General features: G+C 37.8%; 1 protein-coding gene across 1 annotated transcript in view; it reads left to right on the top strand.

Annotated features, from left to right (window-relative positions):
- The window catches only part of CNTN5 (contactin 5), a 186,763-nt gene that overhangs the window by 152,686 nt on the left and 17,381 nt on the right, over positions 1 to 16,696 (top strand). Inside the window, exons 13-14 of the mRNA XM_010080210.1 lie at positions 4,128 to 4,198; positions 8,548 to 8,782. Coding sequence (XP_010078512.1) covers positions 4,128 to 4,198; positions 8,548 to 8,782 — 306 coding nt within the window. The remainder of the gene's footprint in view (positions 1 to 4,127; positions 4,199 to 8,547; positions 8,783 to 16,696) is intronic.

Raw genomic sequence — 16,696 nt, 5'->3', positions numbered from 1 at the left:
TTAGAAGTAAGATAATAATTTTTAGATAAAAATTGAAAAACTCTCAACTCAAAACACAATATTCTCATTTGTCTTTCCAGTTTTAATTCTTCTGTTTTTAAATAAAGCTGAAGTAAAATTCAAATTATACCTCTCTTTAAAAGACAAACCACTATGTTTCATTTGTTATAATGTTAAAATGAAATATTTAATAATTGTCAATATTTAGCCCAAAAGTAAGTACCCAAAATCTTTGAATGGGCTAATATTTACAGTCTACAAGAATCCACAGTATTCATTAAAAAAAAAAAAAAATCCATCAGCCATGCAGAGTGAGAGAGATGAATTTTTAAAACTCTGAACGAAAAACCTAATTCTAGTACCCTAAAGCACAGAGCAGTTTTCAAAATGTTGGACAAAGAAGAACTGTGGAAGGAAAGCTAACATCCTAACATCTACCTCAAATGTTCATGATTTCATAGCTATGATATTGCCTACCACTTCCAAAAGCTTCCCCAAACTTTACACTTAATAATTGATTTAAAGTATATAGGTTGCATTTTCAGCATTATTCAGCACTTTATGACTGCTACTACCATAAACAAAGCCCTCTGTTCTGTGCATATATTTTGTCCTAAACAAAAACCACTGCTCTTCATGCATATTTAGCTTGTAATGATAAGATACACATGAATTATTAAAAAAATTGACATGGCTTCATGTATAAGCTTTACCTTTCCATAACACCTTTCCTTCATTTCTATTGTAAGTATATTGTCAAATGCTTCATAGGACTGCTGAGGGCTACATTCTTTGTGCCTGCTCTTAGATAAAATTTTTGAAGTTTTTTTTGTTACATTTAGGGGATAGTGTTTAATTTCACTTTAATTTTCAGCGTACTTCCATGAAAATGGAAAACAGCAAGAAACTAAATCTGCTGTTTCTGCTCAAGTGGAGGTTTAAACATCAATGTGTGCCGGCATACACACATTATTTACTGTGAACTACATCTAGTCACCACGTCTTTCAGAACACAGTCTTTAGTACTATTCATTGTTTGCATTACCAGAATGATGGAGAAACCTGGCTTTTAACTCCCAACCTTACCAGTGGCTGAAGAAACAAAAGAAAGGAAGAGTTGACCTGATTCCAAAGAGCTTAAGGTCTTAGAACAAAATAGGAGACAAGTGAGAACAGGTAACTGGCAAAGGGGCTAATGAGAAAGCTTTGATCAGAATTACAGACATATGATCAAGCACAGTCACATTTTCCAAGCTTCAGGACCAGTTTTAAGCCAGAGTGATTAATTTTCTGGTAGGTGACATTCTCTCATCTTCATGTTCAATGGGACATTAACATAGCAAAGAGCTCTTTGATACTAGTTGGGGTGTATTTATTCAGCAGATACAACACTGAATTTCTCAGCTTTGTTAAACACTAAAGAAAAGGGGTCCTAATGTCTTTGTGCCCCAGGCACTTGGATCCTGTTCCCAGGAACCAAGTTTAGTCATCATATTTGTGTATTCAGTACAAGTGAATCTCCATGAGTGTCACTGCCAAGAATTAACAGCCTAAAGATTGGGAAGTCACTAATTGCATGGAAGTAAACTTAGGCTATGAGTGAGTAAATTCAGATATAACACTGATATAAAGGTGATGCTGCTGAAAGGGTTGCTAATACATAACCTCAGTGCAAGGCAAAAAAGGTTTTCTCTTAAGAGTTTTCTCCACTTAACAGTTACTCATTTCAAAATGTCTCTTTCTAACTGTGTATTGTCTGCTTTGGTACAGTGCAGAGGAAATTTATTCCTTTGACACATTTATTCGTTTAATGGTTATTCATTTGAGAGAGTTTCACTGTGTGAATGTACATTTTAGTCTGGTGCAAAAGAAATTCATTGTTTTGACAGTTTTATTCTTTTAACATTTTTTCATGAAGTAAACTTAGGCTATGAGTGAGTAAATTCAGATATAACACTGATATAAAGGTGATGCTGCTGAAAGGGTTGCTAATACATAACCTCAGTGCAAGGCAAAAAAGGTTTTCTCTTAAGAAATGTTTTTTCATTTAAGTAGGGTTTCAGTCTGCAAAGCTGTTAATGAGAAAACTCTAGAAAGAGAACACTGCAGGTTAAATAAGTCCATCACACTGGATACTTCAAAGCAGTGCAGCATACTCTCTCATCAGTAATGTGGCATCTAAAAGCTTCATTTTTCTTTATAACCTAACCAAAAAAGTCTTAGGCAAGAGAAAAATGAGTGCTAAACAAGGTTTAAATATGTTCCATTAGAGATTGCATCATAATTTTTGTATGTTAATTAACTGGCAGATGATTCTTCATCTGCATCTTTTCACTGTAGAACATTCATCCCAGTGTTGCACACTGAAGATTTTTTAATCCAGAGGGCAACTCTGAAAGGAAAATTTGATTAATTTTTTTTTTCCATGTAGAGATTAGGTTTTAGTTTAAACTAGTTCATGTCTCCAGTTATCTTCTTACGGGATGACCCACCCCAAAGCTCAGCCTAGGCGAGTAATCATGGGTTCTGCTCTGGGTACACTCCCTCCCAGCCTCTTGTGCACCTGCACACCAGCAAAGCATGGGAAATTGAAAAGTCCTTAACTGTCCTGGCAACAACACAAATCATCAGGATGTTTTTATCTCAGGGCAAATCCAAAACGTAGCCTCTACTAGCTACTATGAATAAAGTTAACTGTCCCAGCTGAAACCAGGACAACCATTTAGTATGTGTGTAGGGGAAAGGAAGGAAGGAAGGAAGGAAGGAAGGAAGGGAGGGAGGGAAGGAAGGACAGAAAAGTCAAAGGCACCATGTTTGACAGATGAACCCAGCGTTATTGGAGAGAGATGTTTCACACAATAGAAATCTCCTCTATTAGTCTGGTAAGAACCACAGATAAAAGGGCTTTTACCCTATTTCCAACAGTGTAAATCAGAAGCAATTCATAAGTTTTTGGGCTTGCATTTATGAGAAAAAACAGGATCGGGCTTATGTTCTTTAAAGGGGAGTTCAGCATTCAAAAAGACACTGCACAAACAAATTCTGAAATTTTATGTGAACTTCCACTTTCTTTGAACTTAATCTGGTAATGATCAACATGGGAAACAGAGAGGACTGTGTACATTTATTTAAATGTGGGGGTTTTTTTGTATAGTTCAAAGGCACAGTGCTACTCAATAAATAAGCTAAACAGCATGCAATAAGGCCTTAACACTTAATGCCTCACAGTACCTTTCTACCAATGACCTATGTACTGCTGTAAGGAAGAAAAGAGAAAGTTTATAGCTTAGGAAATATTTAATCAAATAAAGAATGCAAGTATTACCTACTCACGGTAAATAAGCTCAAGACATTAGTCATTTAAGGAGCTTCATTGGGGGCACTAATTATACAATTCCAATGGAACAATTAAGATTTCTAAAATTTTACAAGACATGATAACCCGATTCATACTGATGATGATAGTTATAATTTCATTTAAGGACTTTCATGAACTGCTCATATGTGCTTTTAAAGCCATAATGGTAGTCTCAGTTTTTACAGAACTGTGGGTAGTACTACTTCCAACATTTCACAAGAAATGATAAGGGCTGTTTAAGGATGGTTACTTTAAAATTTCTGAAAACTGGCTCCCTGGTAAAGCATACGATAGATTTACAAGAACTAAACATTCTAAATCACTAATGGCCTGGGAAATAATAAAGATGTATTATTCATGTCCTAAAATTTTACATGAAGTCTGAAATATGTCAGGTTCTGTGGCATTTGATTTTGAGTTGTCAATTTGAAAAATACAAATGTTAACAAGAAAATTCCTGTTTTATCTCTTAGATGACCTGTACATTGAAATTTGGACTAACCTGCAGAAGACATAGTGCTTAAGCAGCTTTTTATTCCAATATTATTTTTCTTGTCAGCTTATGATATCTTTGAGTTTACCAGCTTGACTGTAGAATTCTCTGATACAAAACTTGAGCAAAATTTCTTTACCACAGACTGCTACGTTTGTTACTTCTGTTCTGATTTAACAGCCTCATGTCTTCTGCAGCAACTCATTACTATGGGGAAAACTTCAATAACTTGGACATTCTGGTTTAGTTTGTCTTATTTTTCCTTTTTACTCACAGTTCCAAAGACACCTCCAGCTAATGTAAGTGGCAGAAGTGGAAGGCGACATGAATTAGTAATAGCATGGGAGGTAAGAGACTTTTCTGATTAAAGGCCTTGTTTCATGTTTGCTTTTTTGAGGGCAAAATAAAGAGTACTGTACTGGGGTTTCCTTACAGCAAATCTTGGCAAGACATGAACACAAAATACTGTTCTTCAAATATGTTCTAAAGCTTCAAAGTAATGTGGATTTTCATGTGGTTTGAGCAGAAGGCATTATGGTGAATCTTACCCACCTAGTAGTAGATCCAAAGTTGTGCCAATTCATTGGTCTTTTCTCCCTGATTTACTGCTTAGGCTGATTTTACTTTTCTAGATCTTATGTAAATGCTATATCAGATGAAATAACAGCTAAGGAAAGAGATGGAAAGCCTTGTAGCTTTTTAAAATTTAAATTAAGAAAGAATTTTTTTTAAGTATTTCATAAAAATATAAAACTGAAGACTTGAAATAGACCTTTATTTTGGGAAAATATTTGTAATGCAAAATGCAACACAGATGTATGACGGTGCCAGTGGGCAACTGGAGGAGTGGGAGTTGCTTGTTCTGCTAATCATAAATAACTCAGTAGAACAGAGAGGTTTGTTTTTTTTTTATGAAGCTGTCACAGCCTCTAGATTCATCATGAAGAGTTGTAGATTCAGAAACTATACTACATATATAAAACCAAGAAAAATTCCATCAAATAAAGACATGGGGTTTTAATGAAAAAAAATTTTAGCCTATCCAACTTGAAGAGAGATTCAGATGGTAAGAGACACAGAGAATTCTGATTAACTGCTTAAAATGGCAAATTTTAAAACATCTGAAGAGGGTGTCTTTTGTTGCATGTCTGTCTTCCCCAACACCAGCTACCTGAGACACCTGAAACAGGACTGATTTCTGTTTGCTTATAACTGTCAAACTAAAAATGGCAGCATCCCTCCTACTGGGAGAGAATTTGCTGAATTCCAAACAAAAGCAGCAGATGACTAGAACCGTATCTGATGTAAAGTGACCTAATCCCAGTCCCTAGTATAATATCTTAGTGTGTAGTGTTCATATTGTGTTTACAGTATTCCCCAGATGACTGGAGTGGGGGACTACTGGAGTATGTTATATCTCCCTCTCTGTCAGGGGTCGAAGTCTTCTTCCAAAAGAAACCAAAGACCCATGGGTGTCTCACCCTGCAGTACAGACACAACAGATAGTTAAAAATTAGCAATTGCTATAACATAACTTTCAGTATAAATTGACTTTTATCCACAAAATCCAGCTGATGCTTCTTCACTTATTGCTAAGGAGTGCAAACTCCCATTAAGGCAGAAGGTGTCAGTCCTTCTCCCTTGCTTCTGATTAACTCGTTTCCATCAATACCTAGCCTTGTTTTTCCAAGTATCATACTTTCAGCATACTCTTGTTTCATATACCTCTTAAATGGCATAAAGTCATTAATCAAATTAAGATCACAACAACTTTATGGTATTTCATCTGTGTTGAACATAAATTGAGAAGTGGGTATATTTACATTTTTGATAGTTTGAAAGATTGCTACCATTTCTAATTATAGTCACTGTCTCTCTTCAAGAAATGGTAAAAAGATAGAGCATATCACAAAAAAAAAAATACACTTAAAGGAAAGTGTTGAAATTTCTGCTAATCAACTAATCCTAGAGCATTGGATAGCACCTCAACAACTCTACTGTGCTGTCTGGTTTATCCACTGCATTTCCATAAGGCACAACCACAGTGTAAGTTGGCATAGCTCCAGCACAGACAATCTGTGCTTTTGCAGAATCTAGAAAAGTTTTATTGGACTTACACAGGCAACAGGAATTCAACAAAGTACTTTGAAGAGATACTGAGATGGTATATGGGTCTCTGGGAATTCAGGAAAAGACTAACTTACCTAGGCTCCTGAATTATACTCAGCAGGTTCAAAAAAAATTTTATTCACACAACTTTAATCCACAGACTGTGTATTTAGCACTTGCAGTGAAACCCAAGTGTTCTGCTGCTTCTCTTGTATTTCTGTTTTTTTTAATAACTGTCTACTGCCAACTCCATAAGCATTACAACTAGATGCAAGCATCCTTCTTTGCAACTCAAATCACTAGATTACAAAATCTGGCTTATTTTTGCCTCCTCTGCCATTGGAGACATGATTATTTTATTTTTCTTGGATGCGCAGTGCACAGCTTCAGAAGGATGGTTAGAAAATGTCTGAGTGAGGTGCCTGCTGATGAAACAGTCACTTGCAATGTGGAGGGGAGAGAATTTGGTGTCCGCTGTGCCCCTGTGCTATGGTTTTGTGTGGTGGGTTTTTTGGTAGCAGGAGAGGGGCTACAGCGATGGCTCATGTAAATAACTGCTACGAGTTCCCAGGCTCCAAGGTTTTCATAGTGGGAGTGGCAGGGGGGAGCACTACCAAGCTGGCCTCTGTGAGAAATTGATGGGGGTTTCCCCAGCTCCAAGCCAGACCCACCTGTAGCCAAGCCAGAGCCAACCAGTGCCTCTGCGAGTAACATACTGAAGAGGGGCCACAGCACCGGGAGTGGGGGTGTGGCCCTGGGCAGGGCCCAGCTGGTCTGTCCGGCTCCTGCCCACCCTCAGCTGCACCCAACCCACTATGGCAGCCCCAGCCTCCCACACAGCCCTGGCCCAGCCGACCCAGCGCAGCCCCCGCCTGAGAGCCCTTGAAAGACCCTGCGGAGGAGAGAGGAGAGGGATGTGAGAGAGACAACTGTGCAGGCACGGAGGTCAGTGAAGAGGCAGCAGGGGGAGGAGGTGCCGGAGCAGAGATTCCCTTGCAGCCCATGGAGGACGCCACACTGGAAGAGGTGGCTGCACTCGCCCACTCAGTCTATGAAATTTGGTAATTCAGGGTGATTTAACAATGGAGCAGATACTACCCTGTATATAGCCCATGGAGGATCCCACGCTGGAGGAGGTGGCTTTGCCCGAAGGAGGCCATGACTCCATGGAAGGGACCCACACCAGAGCAGTTAGTGGAGAACTGCAGCCCTGTGGGAAGGACTCATGTTGGAGTAGTTTGTGAAGGACTCTTCTGTAAGAGGGACCCCATGCTGAAACAGGGAAAGGCTGTGAGGAGCTCTCCGCTGAGGAGGAAGGAGCAGCAGAGACAACATATGATGGACTGACTGCTACCCCCATTCCCTGCCCCCTGTGCCACTGCGGGGGGGAGGGAAGAAGGTAGAGAAATCAGGAATGAAGCCTTTGGGCCCAGGAAGAAGGGAGGGGTGGGGGAGAGATGCCTTTTTAAGTTGTATTTCTCTTTCTCAATATCTTGCTCTGTGTTTTATTTTTAACCAATTAAATCGTTTTTGTGTTTTCCCAAGTCAAGTCTGTTTCTTGCCCGTGACCCTGAGTGGTGAGTGAACCCTCCCTGTCCCTGCCTCAGCCCACGAAGTTTTTAGCAAGAGGCTGCCGTGGTGCTTAGTTTCTGGGTGGCTGTAGGGCGGCCTTAAACCATGACACCCTGCTCTGACTCATATGTTCATTAACTGCAGATCTAAGATGAACACTTCAAGAGCAGGAGTTTAGACATCTTTTTACAGCATTTCCCATAGACCTAGTATGTTGACAGCTGTAAAACATAACCGAATTCCTAAACAAGTCCATTGACTTTATAAGAAATGTAGGCCGTAAATTAACATGAAAAATTCCATTCCTTGAGCTGGACATGTAATATTTAGCTTTTGCAGTGCTCAGCCTCTCAACAGATAAATCCCTTTGCTGACTGCCTGCTTATGGCAGATGTGTCCCAATTTAAATGGCTACTTTCACAGATCCTCTCAGAAGAGAAAAGCAAACTAGATATTTTTGTTTTTCACCAAGACGCAGGTTGAAAGTTAGGAAAACTAAATTTATTACATTATATCCTAAGTCTCGAACTGAACCCTAGACTTAAATCCCTAAGAGCTGACACCCCAGTTGGATACAGAAGTTAGACAGGCTGGCACCTACAACCCAAGAGAGTCCCACTGTAGCGTCACTCACATCCTGTTTTAGGAGCCCTTAATAATATGTTGCTCTATCTTTCTAGCAAGGTCACCGGAAAGGGCTATTCCACTAATAGACCACTGGTTAAGGTATTGACCACAAAGTAGGAGATATAGAAGAAAAAATATTTCTAAGCCCAAGAGCTTCTTCAGTCCTAGGACAGTAACCTAACTATGGTGAGAACATGAAGAAACTCCCTTACAAGGTTCTTCAGAAGAAACTGTCCCTCTGCGTTCCTAGGCATGATAAGAAAACTCTTATAGTGCAATTTTAAGGGATCACACTCACACAAGGAGCTTAATTATGGTCAGCCACTGAGTGACTGCTTTCTAAATTAGTAAAACCGTGTCTGATCACCACCTGAACTTTATTTTTTAGCCAGTGTCAGAAGAGTTTCAGAATGGAGAAGGATTTGGATATATTGTAGCCTTCAGACCCAACGGAACACGTGGCTGGAAGGAAAAAATGGTGACATCTTCAGATGCCTCAAAGTTCATCTACAGAGATGAAAGTGTGCCACCTCTGACTCCTTTTGAGGTGAAAGTTGGTGTTTACAACAACAAAGGAGACGGTCCCTTCAGCCCTATTGTAGTCATCTGCTCAGCTGAGGGAGGTCAGTTCAACATTAACTTGTATATTATGAACTATATGAAACTATTTTTACATGTGTCGTATTATACCATGCATTTTCAATCTTAAATTTCAAAGATTGAAAGAAGAAGAAGTGCTAAGTAACTTTAAACATGTTTTGCAGAGGAGGTGAACTAACTTGCCAAGGTTACCCAGAAAGCAAGTGATGAAATTTAGGAATAGACTTCAAGACACATAAGTCTTAACCAAAAAAAAAATCTTGTTTGATGAAGGTTTATCCCTAATATGAAATATCTGGTCTTAACTTTAAACTGATCTGTTCTAACAATGAGCAAATAAAGGCTGATATTCTCTAATGTTTCTGAGGTTCATGATACTTTTTTTGATGGGTTAATTGGACAACAGCTCAAAGAGTAAATAAAGTCACTTATGAATGTTCATTTCAATGTTAAAGGGTACTAAAAGTGCACAGAACACAATTTTGTTCTTATTTTTATTAATTTTTCTTCATTTATTTTCTCTTTTTTCTAGTTCATTATTATAAAAGTTCTGAATTTATGTTAATGAACAAATATTCAATGTAAATTATAGGAATAGTTCAGAAGAACAAATGAAAAATATTTCTTGAAAATTTCTGTGTCAACTTGATATAACTCTCGACAGTATTTTGTGAAAAAAAAAAAAAAAAAAAAAAGACTAATTTGTATGAGTAAAAGAAGTTCTGTGCTGACAGGAACCAGTGTATGGAAATTTCCATACACATAAAGGTAAAAAAATGTCATCCACAATAATATTTTGAGCAGCTCCATTACTGGAGCTTACTTAGTTCTGCCTCCTGTCAACAGAATAAAATAAGTACAGTCCTAATACAGATGGGAGGAATTTCATCCTATCTCTACAAAAATGTAGTGTGAAGATAATGGTATTTCATGTGAATCTGTAAGTCATTAAATGCTATTCCATATTATCCCACAAGAAATGTGTGATTTTGGAGCCATGATATAGCAGAGATTATCTGCTACTATTCTCTCTACAGTAATTATAGAGGTTGGAAATGCTGTTTTTGCTGAAAGCAGATCCAGTAATTTGTTTGCATTCCACTGCTTGGATCAGCATTACCAAGTATTCATATTTTTATAAAAGCAATTATGTTTTAAAATGTAAAAATTGCCCAGGACCACTTGTAAGTTTTACAGTTGACTTCCTTTTTCCTCAATGGAGAATGATTCAGTGAGACTGATAGTGAAGTTTTTGTTATTAAACAATTTCATGCTCGAATCAGAAAGTTCAACAAAAATAGAGTTTTTCAAGGGAAGGGAGGCAAAACCTTAATGGATTTTTTTTTTTTTTAATAGCAAAAGCTATTTTAACTCAAACTGAATGATGAATTGTAATAAGTAGTCCTTTGCTTGTTATTTGGACAAGACCAGAAAAGGAATAATCAGTAATATATAAATCAATTTCTCTTTTAAAATATGAACTTTACAAATGATCTGAATAGAATTACTAAAATTAACTTTCTCTCTATGCTCACAGAGACTATTTCTAGAAACCAATATTTCTGATTATATTCAGTTACTTGAAAGTACCTACCCATCACAGCCTTGCTAATTCAGCCTTTGTATATGTCTGTACATTAGACTTTCCTTTGGTAAGAGGAGTTCTATGGGGCTAAAGACTTAAGAAGACTTATATTTGAGGAAAAAATATGGGATCCTGTGACAATAAAGTGCAAAATTAATTTATAAAAAGTTTTTATCCAGAATAAGGCTAGGTGGTATACTGAAAATCTAAAGGAATCATGAAAAAGTTTATTACAGCTGGGCAATATGGAGATGGAGGACAATACACATTTCAGCATGTTATGAAAAAAGGGGGAACTCGTTTTGAAAGATGCATGGACTTTCACAGTTAACGAGCTGAACTACTGAAGGCACATTTTCTCAAGGATTTCTATTGAAGGATTGAAGAGGGGATATTAAATAAAGATTGACAGTACTATATATTATGGTCTTAGGGCTGGTCCAGCAAACTCTCAGATTACTTGCTTTCCATTACACACTCAATTCACTGCTCTGCAAGCATCTAGAATAAAGGTCTAGGATAAAATTATTAAAAGTTAAGGAAACTTTATGTTACATATTAAAAGGTTTCCCACATCTACAGATGGATCTGCAGTTGTTTACTGGCTTAACAATTTGTTTAAGGAATTCTAAAACCTACTGCCTCTGCTAAGCACACAGGAAAAAAACGGCAGTTTGCATAGGACAGGTTCTGGACATGGAAGAAATTTCTAATTTTTTTAAGAGTGAATGCACCTCTCTCCTGTGTGACTGTAACTGCACATTGTGTGCTCTCTGGTCTACATTCAGAGCCCATTTGCGGTGGCTCTGACTTGTGCCTCAGGAAGCAGCTTGGCAGGGCGTATTGAGTAAGATGTTCCCTGCTATGAACACGACTGACTGACCTCTGATTACATGAAGTGTCTCTGACTGAGGCAAAAGGCTTAAAAAAACGACCTTCTGAGTAAAGAATCTCAGAAAACACAAGCATAAGTAAATAGAGGGGCTCTCATCTCTATCTTGAATCAGATATTTAGAAGATAGTATGATGCCAGTGGTTACTGAGGGATCAATGACAGTGATAACCGAAAGTTGAAGGGATGAAAAAGCCTGACTGGTTACAGATGTTTGAAGATCTTTCTTCTCCTTCGTTGGCCTTTTGACTTCATAGGAAACATCACCAGGATATGGCTTATGGGAGTGACTATCCAGGAGCTAAAGATGCAGATGAATGCAACGGAATAATAGAAAATAGAATGAAGAAATAGTTAAAAAGGTTGTACAAAACTATCTGGATAACCCAGGAGGAAAACAAGCAAACATGACTCTCTGGAAAGGATGGCTTAATGCAGTAGAAAAGTTTGGAGGAGGAGTCTTTCCTGGAGATCTTAGAAAGGAAGAAATCAAACAATCAAGGAGAGAAGAAGAAAAAGAGGTCTGATGTTTTAGTGAAGTAAAAGAGATTATCACAGCCAGGGACCAGTTCTGAAGAGGGAATGAGGATGATACACAGAAGATGCAGGGTAGAAAAAGATACACACAATTATCTTCAATAAGAAGGCAGAACAGAAGGACACAATAGACACGTTCCAACACCAGAGAAAGACAAGGCTCAACCTTTCATAAAGGAACCCTTTGATAAGAGAAAGAGACACCAGATCAACATGGAGAGCACAGTAAGTTAGGCTGCCTGCCAGAAAAAAGGTTGCAATGTGCAGGCCTGAGGCTGAAAAGGAGCATGAACAGAGCAGGGAGGAATCTTCTGACTGTACCTTCTGTCAGGAAAATAATGGATTCATGCTAGAACATGAAACAAAGGACTGAACTTCAGTGCAGGCACAGATGATTTTGATCTGTAGAGAATAAAAATTTTTAAGGCACAAGACTGAAAGTAAAGCAATGAACAAAAGCAGTGTTAAGCACTGTTTGTTTTAACATTTATCTATTCTTTGGAGATTTTTCTTGATGACTACATTCCACTTAATTACTGAGGGGCTAATACCAAGACTACTAATAGAAGCTTTCAGTATCAGGGAAATCATATGCAATCTCTAAGTGTGGTTTTAATTCAATGGAAGAGGAAAACTGGGCAAATCAGAAAGTTATCAATGGAGAAGGAAATATGAGAGCATAAAGGTATGATTTCAAGAAGCTGGAAAAGGCTGTACTGATAAGAGTGATGGCCAAGCAGCTTGCTTCAGCAAGCATGACCAGACAAAGTATGAGCTACATAGGAAAGACAAAATAAAAGTAAAAATTGCTGGATGTCATAACATGCTGATGATGTGATAACATATCAGGAAATACAAAACTAGTGTTTGGAGAAAACAGAATATCCTTGGGTTCCACGTCATTTCGGGAAAGGGCAATTAAAGAAACTGGGAGTCGAACTAGGGGTCAGTTGCTGATGGCCCTGATAAATCTGGATGCTGAGAAAGACCTTTCGAGTTTTAGAGAAATATTACAGTACACTGTTATTTATGAGAAAATTTAGCTGCTCAGAGTAGGTTGGATAAAAAATACTACTAATGACCTTGTGTTCTGGCTGTGATAATTAGCAGATTCTTTATCCAGTACTGACTGAGAAGACATAATGGTACTATAGTCTTGTTTTGATGTATAATTAAGATGCTATAGAAAAGCTGATCGTAACAAATAACAGTGGAACAAGTCATCATTAAATAGCAGGAAATTATTTAATAAGCTGGAATTAATAGTTGAGACTAGAAATAAAAGTGTTTTGGAATGTCTCTGAGCCAAAGGTGTAAAATCTACCTGAAGTTTATACAGCAAGAAATGGTACTTTTCTAAGGCAGTGCATTACATCTGAGGATTTAGAAGTGTATCCACTAAAAGATATTCAGATTAAGTAAAAACCATACATAACAAAATAAAAAATAAATAAATAAAAAAGAGATTAACACAAGACAAGTATTGACAAAAATTAAGGTGAAAAAGTATTTTTTTAAAGTTAGGAAAGTATATGAATCAGGAAAAAATTAAAATAATGTATTGGTATTAAAGATAATCAAGGAATGGAACAATAATAATGAAATATTTTATCTTTTTTTTTAATAAATAAGATGATATAGGCAGGATAGCTAATAAGAATGTGAAAGTCTCCAAATTTTTACATCAGCAGTGAAAATTTCTGGTATTGTCAAGTGCTCAGAAATTCAACCCTTTACAATTTAAGCAATGAAGAATTTGCTTAAATGTACTGTAAATGACAATTAATATGTTTTTCTACTCATGACTGGTGCGAAGTAGCCACCTTTAAAGGCTCAAGGACCTGGGGCAAGATCTTTTCCATCCCAAATCAATGAAAATAAAGAACAGTTGGCAGAAATAAATTTTAGTTAAACTATCAAAAAAAAAAGTCTATGTAAGAGCAGAAAAAAATACCTTTACCAACAGACTTGCAGAAGGATGAATTTCTTAAGAATCTGCCTTAGATCACATATGTTTAATATTCATAATGCCAGTAGAAGAACTGGTTATGATATTGCTGTTATTATAACTTCAGGATGCACTGTCAATACAGGGAAAGATCTGAACAATAGGTATGAAAAATGTGGAATAGAGGACTAGAGGAGAAGGAACATGAATGACGTGTAAGTGCTAGGTCAAGTACAGAAGGAGTAGTAACAAGCCAGTCCGTTACAAAATGGGAATCTAATAGCTGGAACTTACCACACAAGAAAGGCTCAATTGTTTTAAATTGTATCAGGGCGTCATTCTGATAAAACTATCACAAAATTTTGCTAAAATCTTATCTACAGTTCTGGTTGCTCATGCTCAACAAAGAACCCAAGACTATAAAGATTCAAAGGACTAACAGGATCATCAGGAAATGAGCAGAAACTAGAAGAGCTTGTTTCTTTTGTCCTAGAAAAAAAAAAATGGGTTTGGTTAAGATACTATGTACAAATTAAGATACTAGAGATGGTGAAGAGCTTTTAAGGGTAAAGGACAATGATGCTCCTTCTTTTTTTCTTTTTTTTTTTTTCTTTTTTTTTTAGCAAACAAAAAGCCAGCAATTCTTTATCCTTGAAGCCAACTGTCCAAAAAGAGTTCAGATCTGCACATTTGAACAGTCACAAGCCAGACTGTGGCTGCATCCATACATCTTCTGGGAACCATCCCTGGCCAGGCATCAACATATCCCTGGGCATATTTTGAGGCAGCACTATTTGGTCAGAGCCAATACTTCACCACAGATCATGCTAACTATTTAATGCTATGGACAACTGTCCATGTTCAGGGTAGTGCCTTGTGTCCCTGTCCCTGTTTAATTTAGAAGTACAGACACAGTCTATCAGCACAAGAATAAATACAAATTAGAACACATGCAGTATAGAAATAGGTGAGAATATAAAAGGAAATAGAAAGACACTTCTGGGAGAAAGAGGGAAGCCAACTTGTTTCAAGATTAGTTAGGTCTTTTATAATGGGATTTTTTTTTAAATGATTGCCACAATAGGTGATACAGAATCAGTTCTGTTAATTTCAGTATCTATCTTCTCCTTCAGGCACTGGATAAAATTATCTTCACAAAGACTGATAATTTTTATAAACAATGTAGTGAATGCTACCAAAAACTTCTAGATATGAAAAAGAGAGCACTGAGCAGTACAAGGTAAAGCCCCAAAACTCTCAGTCTTGCTGTTTAAAACCTCCTGAGGGACCCCAAATGCAGTTCTGTAATACACACAAGATGCAATATTACTGCACAGAGCTTTTTTTCTTGCTTTGTATGGATTTGTACTAATTTATTGAGCCAATGGAGAACCAAAGCTCTCAGTTATCTGAAAGGCATAGGGACATATGACAGCCTTTGCAATTTTGTTCCTTCATAACTTTAAGGTTTTTCATCACACCAGCTAGTGGATGATGTGATACTAAAGAAGACACTGCAGAGTGAAGGATTGTTCTGGTTAGGCCCATCTCCTCTTGTTCTTCACTCTGAGCTCTTATTTAAACAAACAAATAAATTACCCTTTCCTTTTCATTTAGAGGAAAGAATATGTAATTACACACTCTTAAGTACAACCTCCATGTCTTTAACTAAAATCTTACATTCATTATGTTAATTCCTGTAGTACATTTCATAGCTAAAGCTGAACTCCTTGTGGTTTAGGTGAACCTGAAAATTAATAAATCGGCGTATTAGCTGTAAACTATGGTGGATTTCCTGTTTCTGCCAGTTGATCCGTCTGGATTAGATGCTGTAAAAGTTCAGGCAGAGCTGTGTCCACAGATTTATTAAAGAACAAAATCACAATCCTGACATGTAAGAGTTTATTAAGCATTCCTTAATGCCACTACCCCCATGGGAAGTCAGATGTGCAACCAATATTAATAGGCACATCCCTTCCTCACGTGTTGAGGATAACACGTCACTTGGTGGAAATGAAACATTTATACTCATGAAGACAGCAGTGCTCCTCTAAACTTTTAATATAACAAAGCCTGAATTTTATCAGTCCACTTGTCCAACTGCTACTCGCCTGCCAAGGTGAGCAAGGTGTAGGTAACATGTAGGTAAAGCCTTCATGGAATAAGTGAGCTCCATATTCATGCATGACACTCCACTGTGTGATAAATCTGAGTTATTCCATGGAGAATGGAGAGCCACAGCAGGATGTATACCATGAGCAAATGTGCAGGAGAGCAACATTACAGGAGTGGGCTTCAGGATTTTTGCCTGACAAGTAACCGTATTTCACCAGTCCAGGGCAGACTGATCACCGCTTCACTGCTAGCTCATTTCCTCACCTGGAAGTAACCGTATTTCACCAGTCCAGGGCAGTCTGATCACCGCTTTACTGATAGCTCATTTCCTCACCTGTCTAATTATCCTATCTTTTAAAGTCCTCTGCAAAGACACTGGTCAGAAAGAAGGTGAAAATAGAAAGGACTTGAGGAAAATGAGAAGTCCAAGGGCCTGACCAGCAAACAATCAGTCATGTCATTTTTTTTGTTTAGGAAATCAGGCATCTTTTCCCTTTCTAGCACAAGATTCTGGAGAAAGTCTTATCCTGCAGGCAGCCATGCCACCACAGATCTGGTGGAGTCCTCAAACCAGGGACACACATCAAACAGGCGGAGAGGTGTAGGTGAGCATAATGTCTTTTGGCTTTTCTCAAGAATGAAGACAGTTTACTGGAGGTCCCCCGATTATAAGATTTAGGTGGCGGCCAGTCACCAGTGGTGTACCCCAGGGATCGGTTTTGGGGCCTGTCCTGTTCAACATCTTTATTGACGACCTGGATGAGGGGATTGAGTGTTCCCTCAGTAAGTTTGCTGAAGACACCAAACTGAGCGGGTGTGTTGATCTCCTTGAAGGTAGGGAGGCTTTGCAGAGGGATCTG

Source organism: Pterocles gutturalis, unplaced genomic scaffold, assembly GCF_000699245.1.
Source record: "Pterocles gutturalis isolate BGI_N339 unplaced genomic scaffold, ASM69924v1 scaffold3154, whole genome shotgun sequence".
NCBI classification, from domain to species: Eukaryota; Metazoa; Chordata; class Aves; order Pterocliformes; family Pteroclidae; genus Pterocles; species Pterocles gutturalis.
Note: the sequence above shows the minus strand (reverse complement) of the source record. Positions and strands in the feature narration are given on the sequence as shown.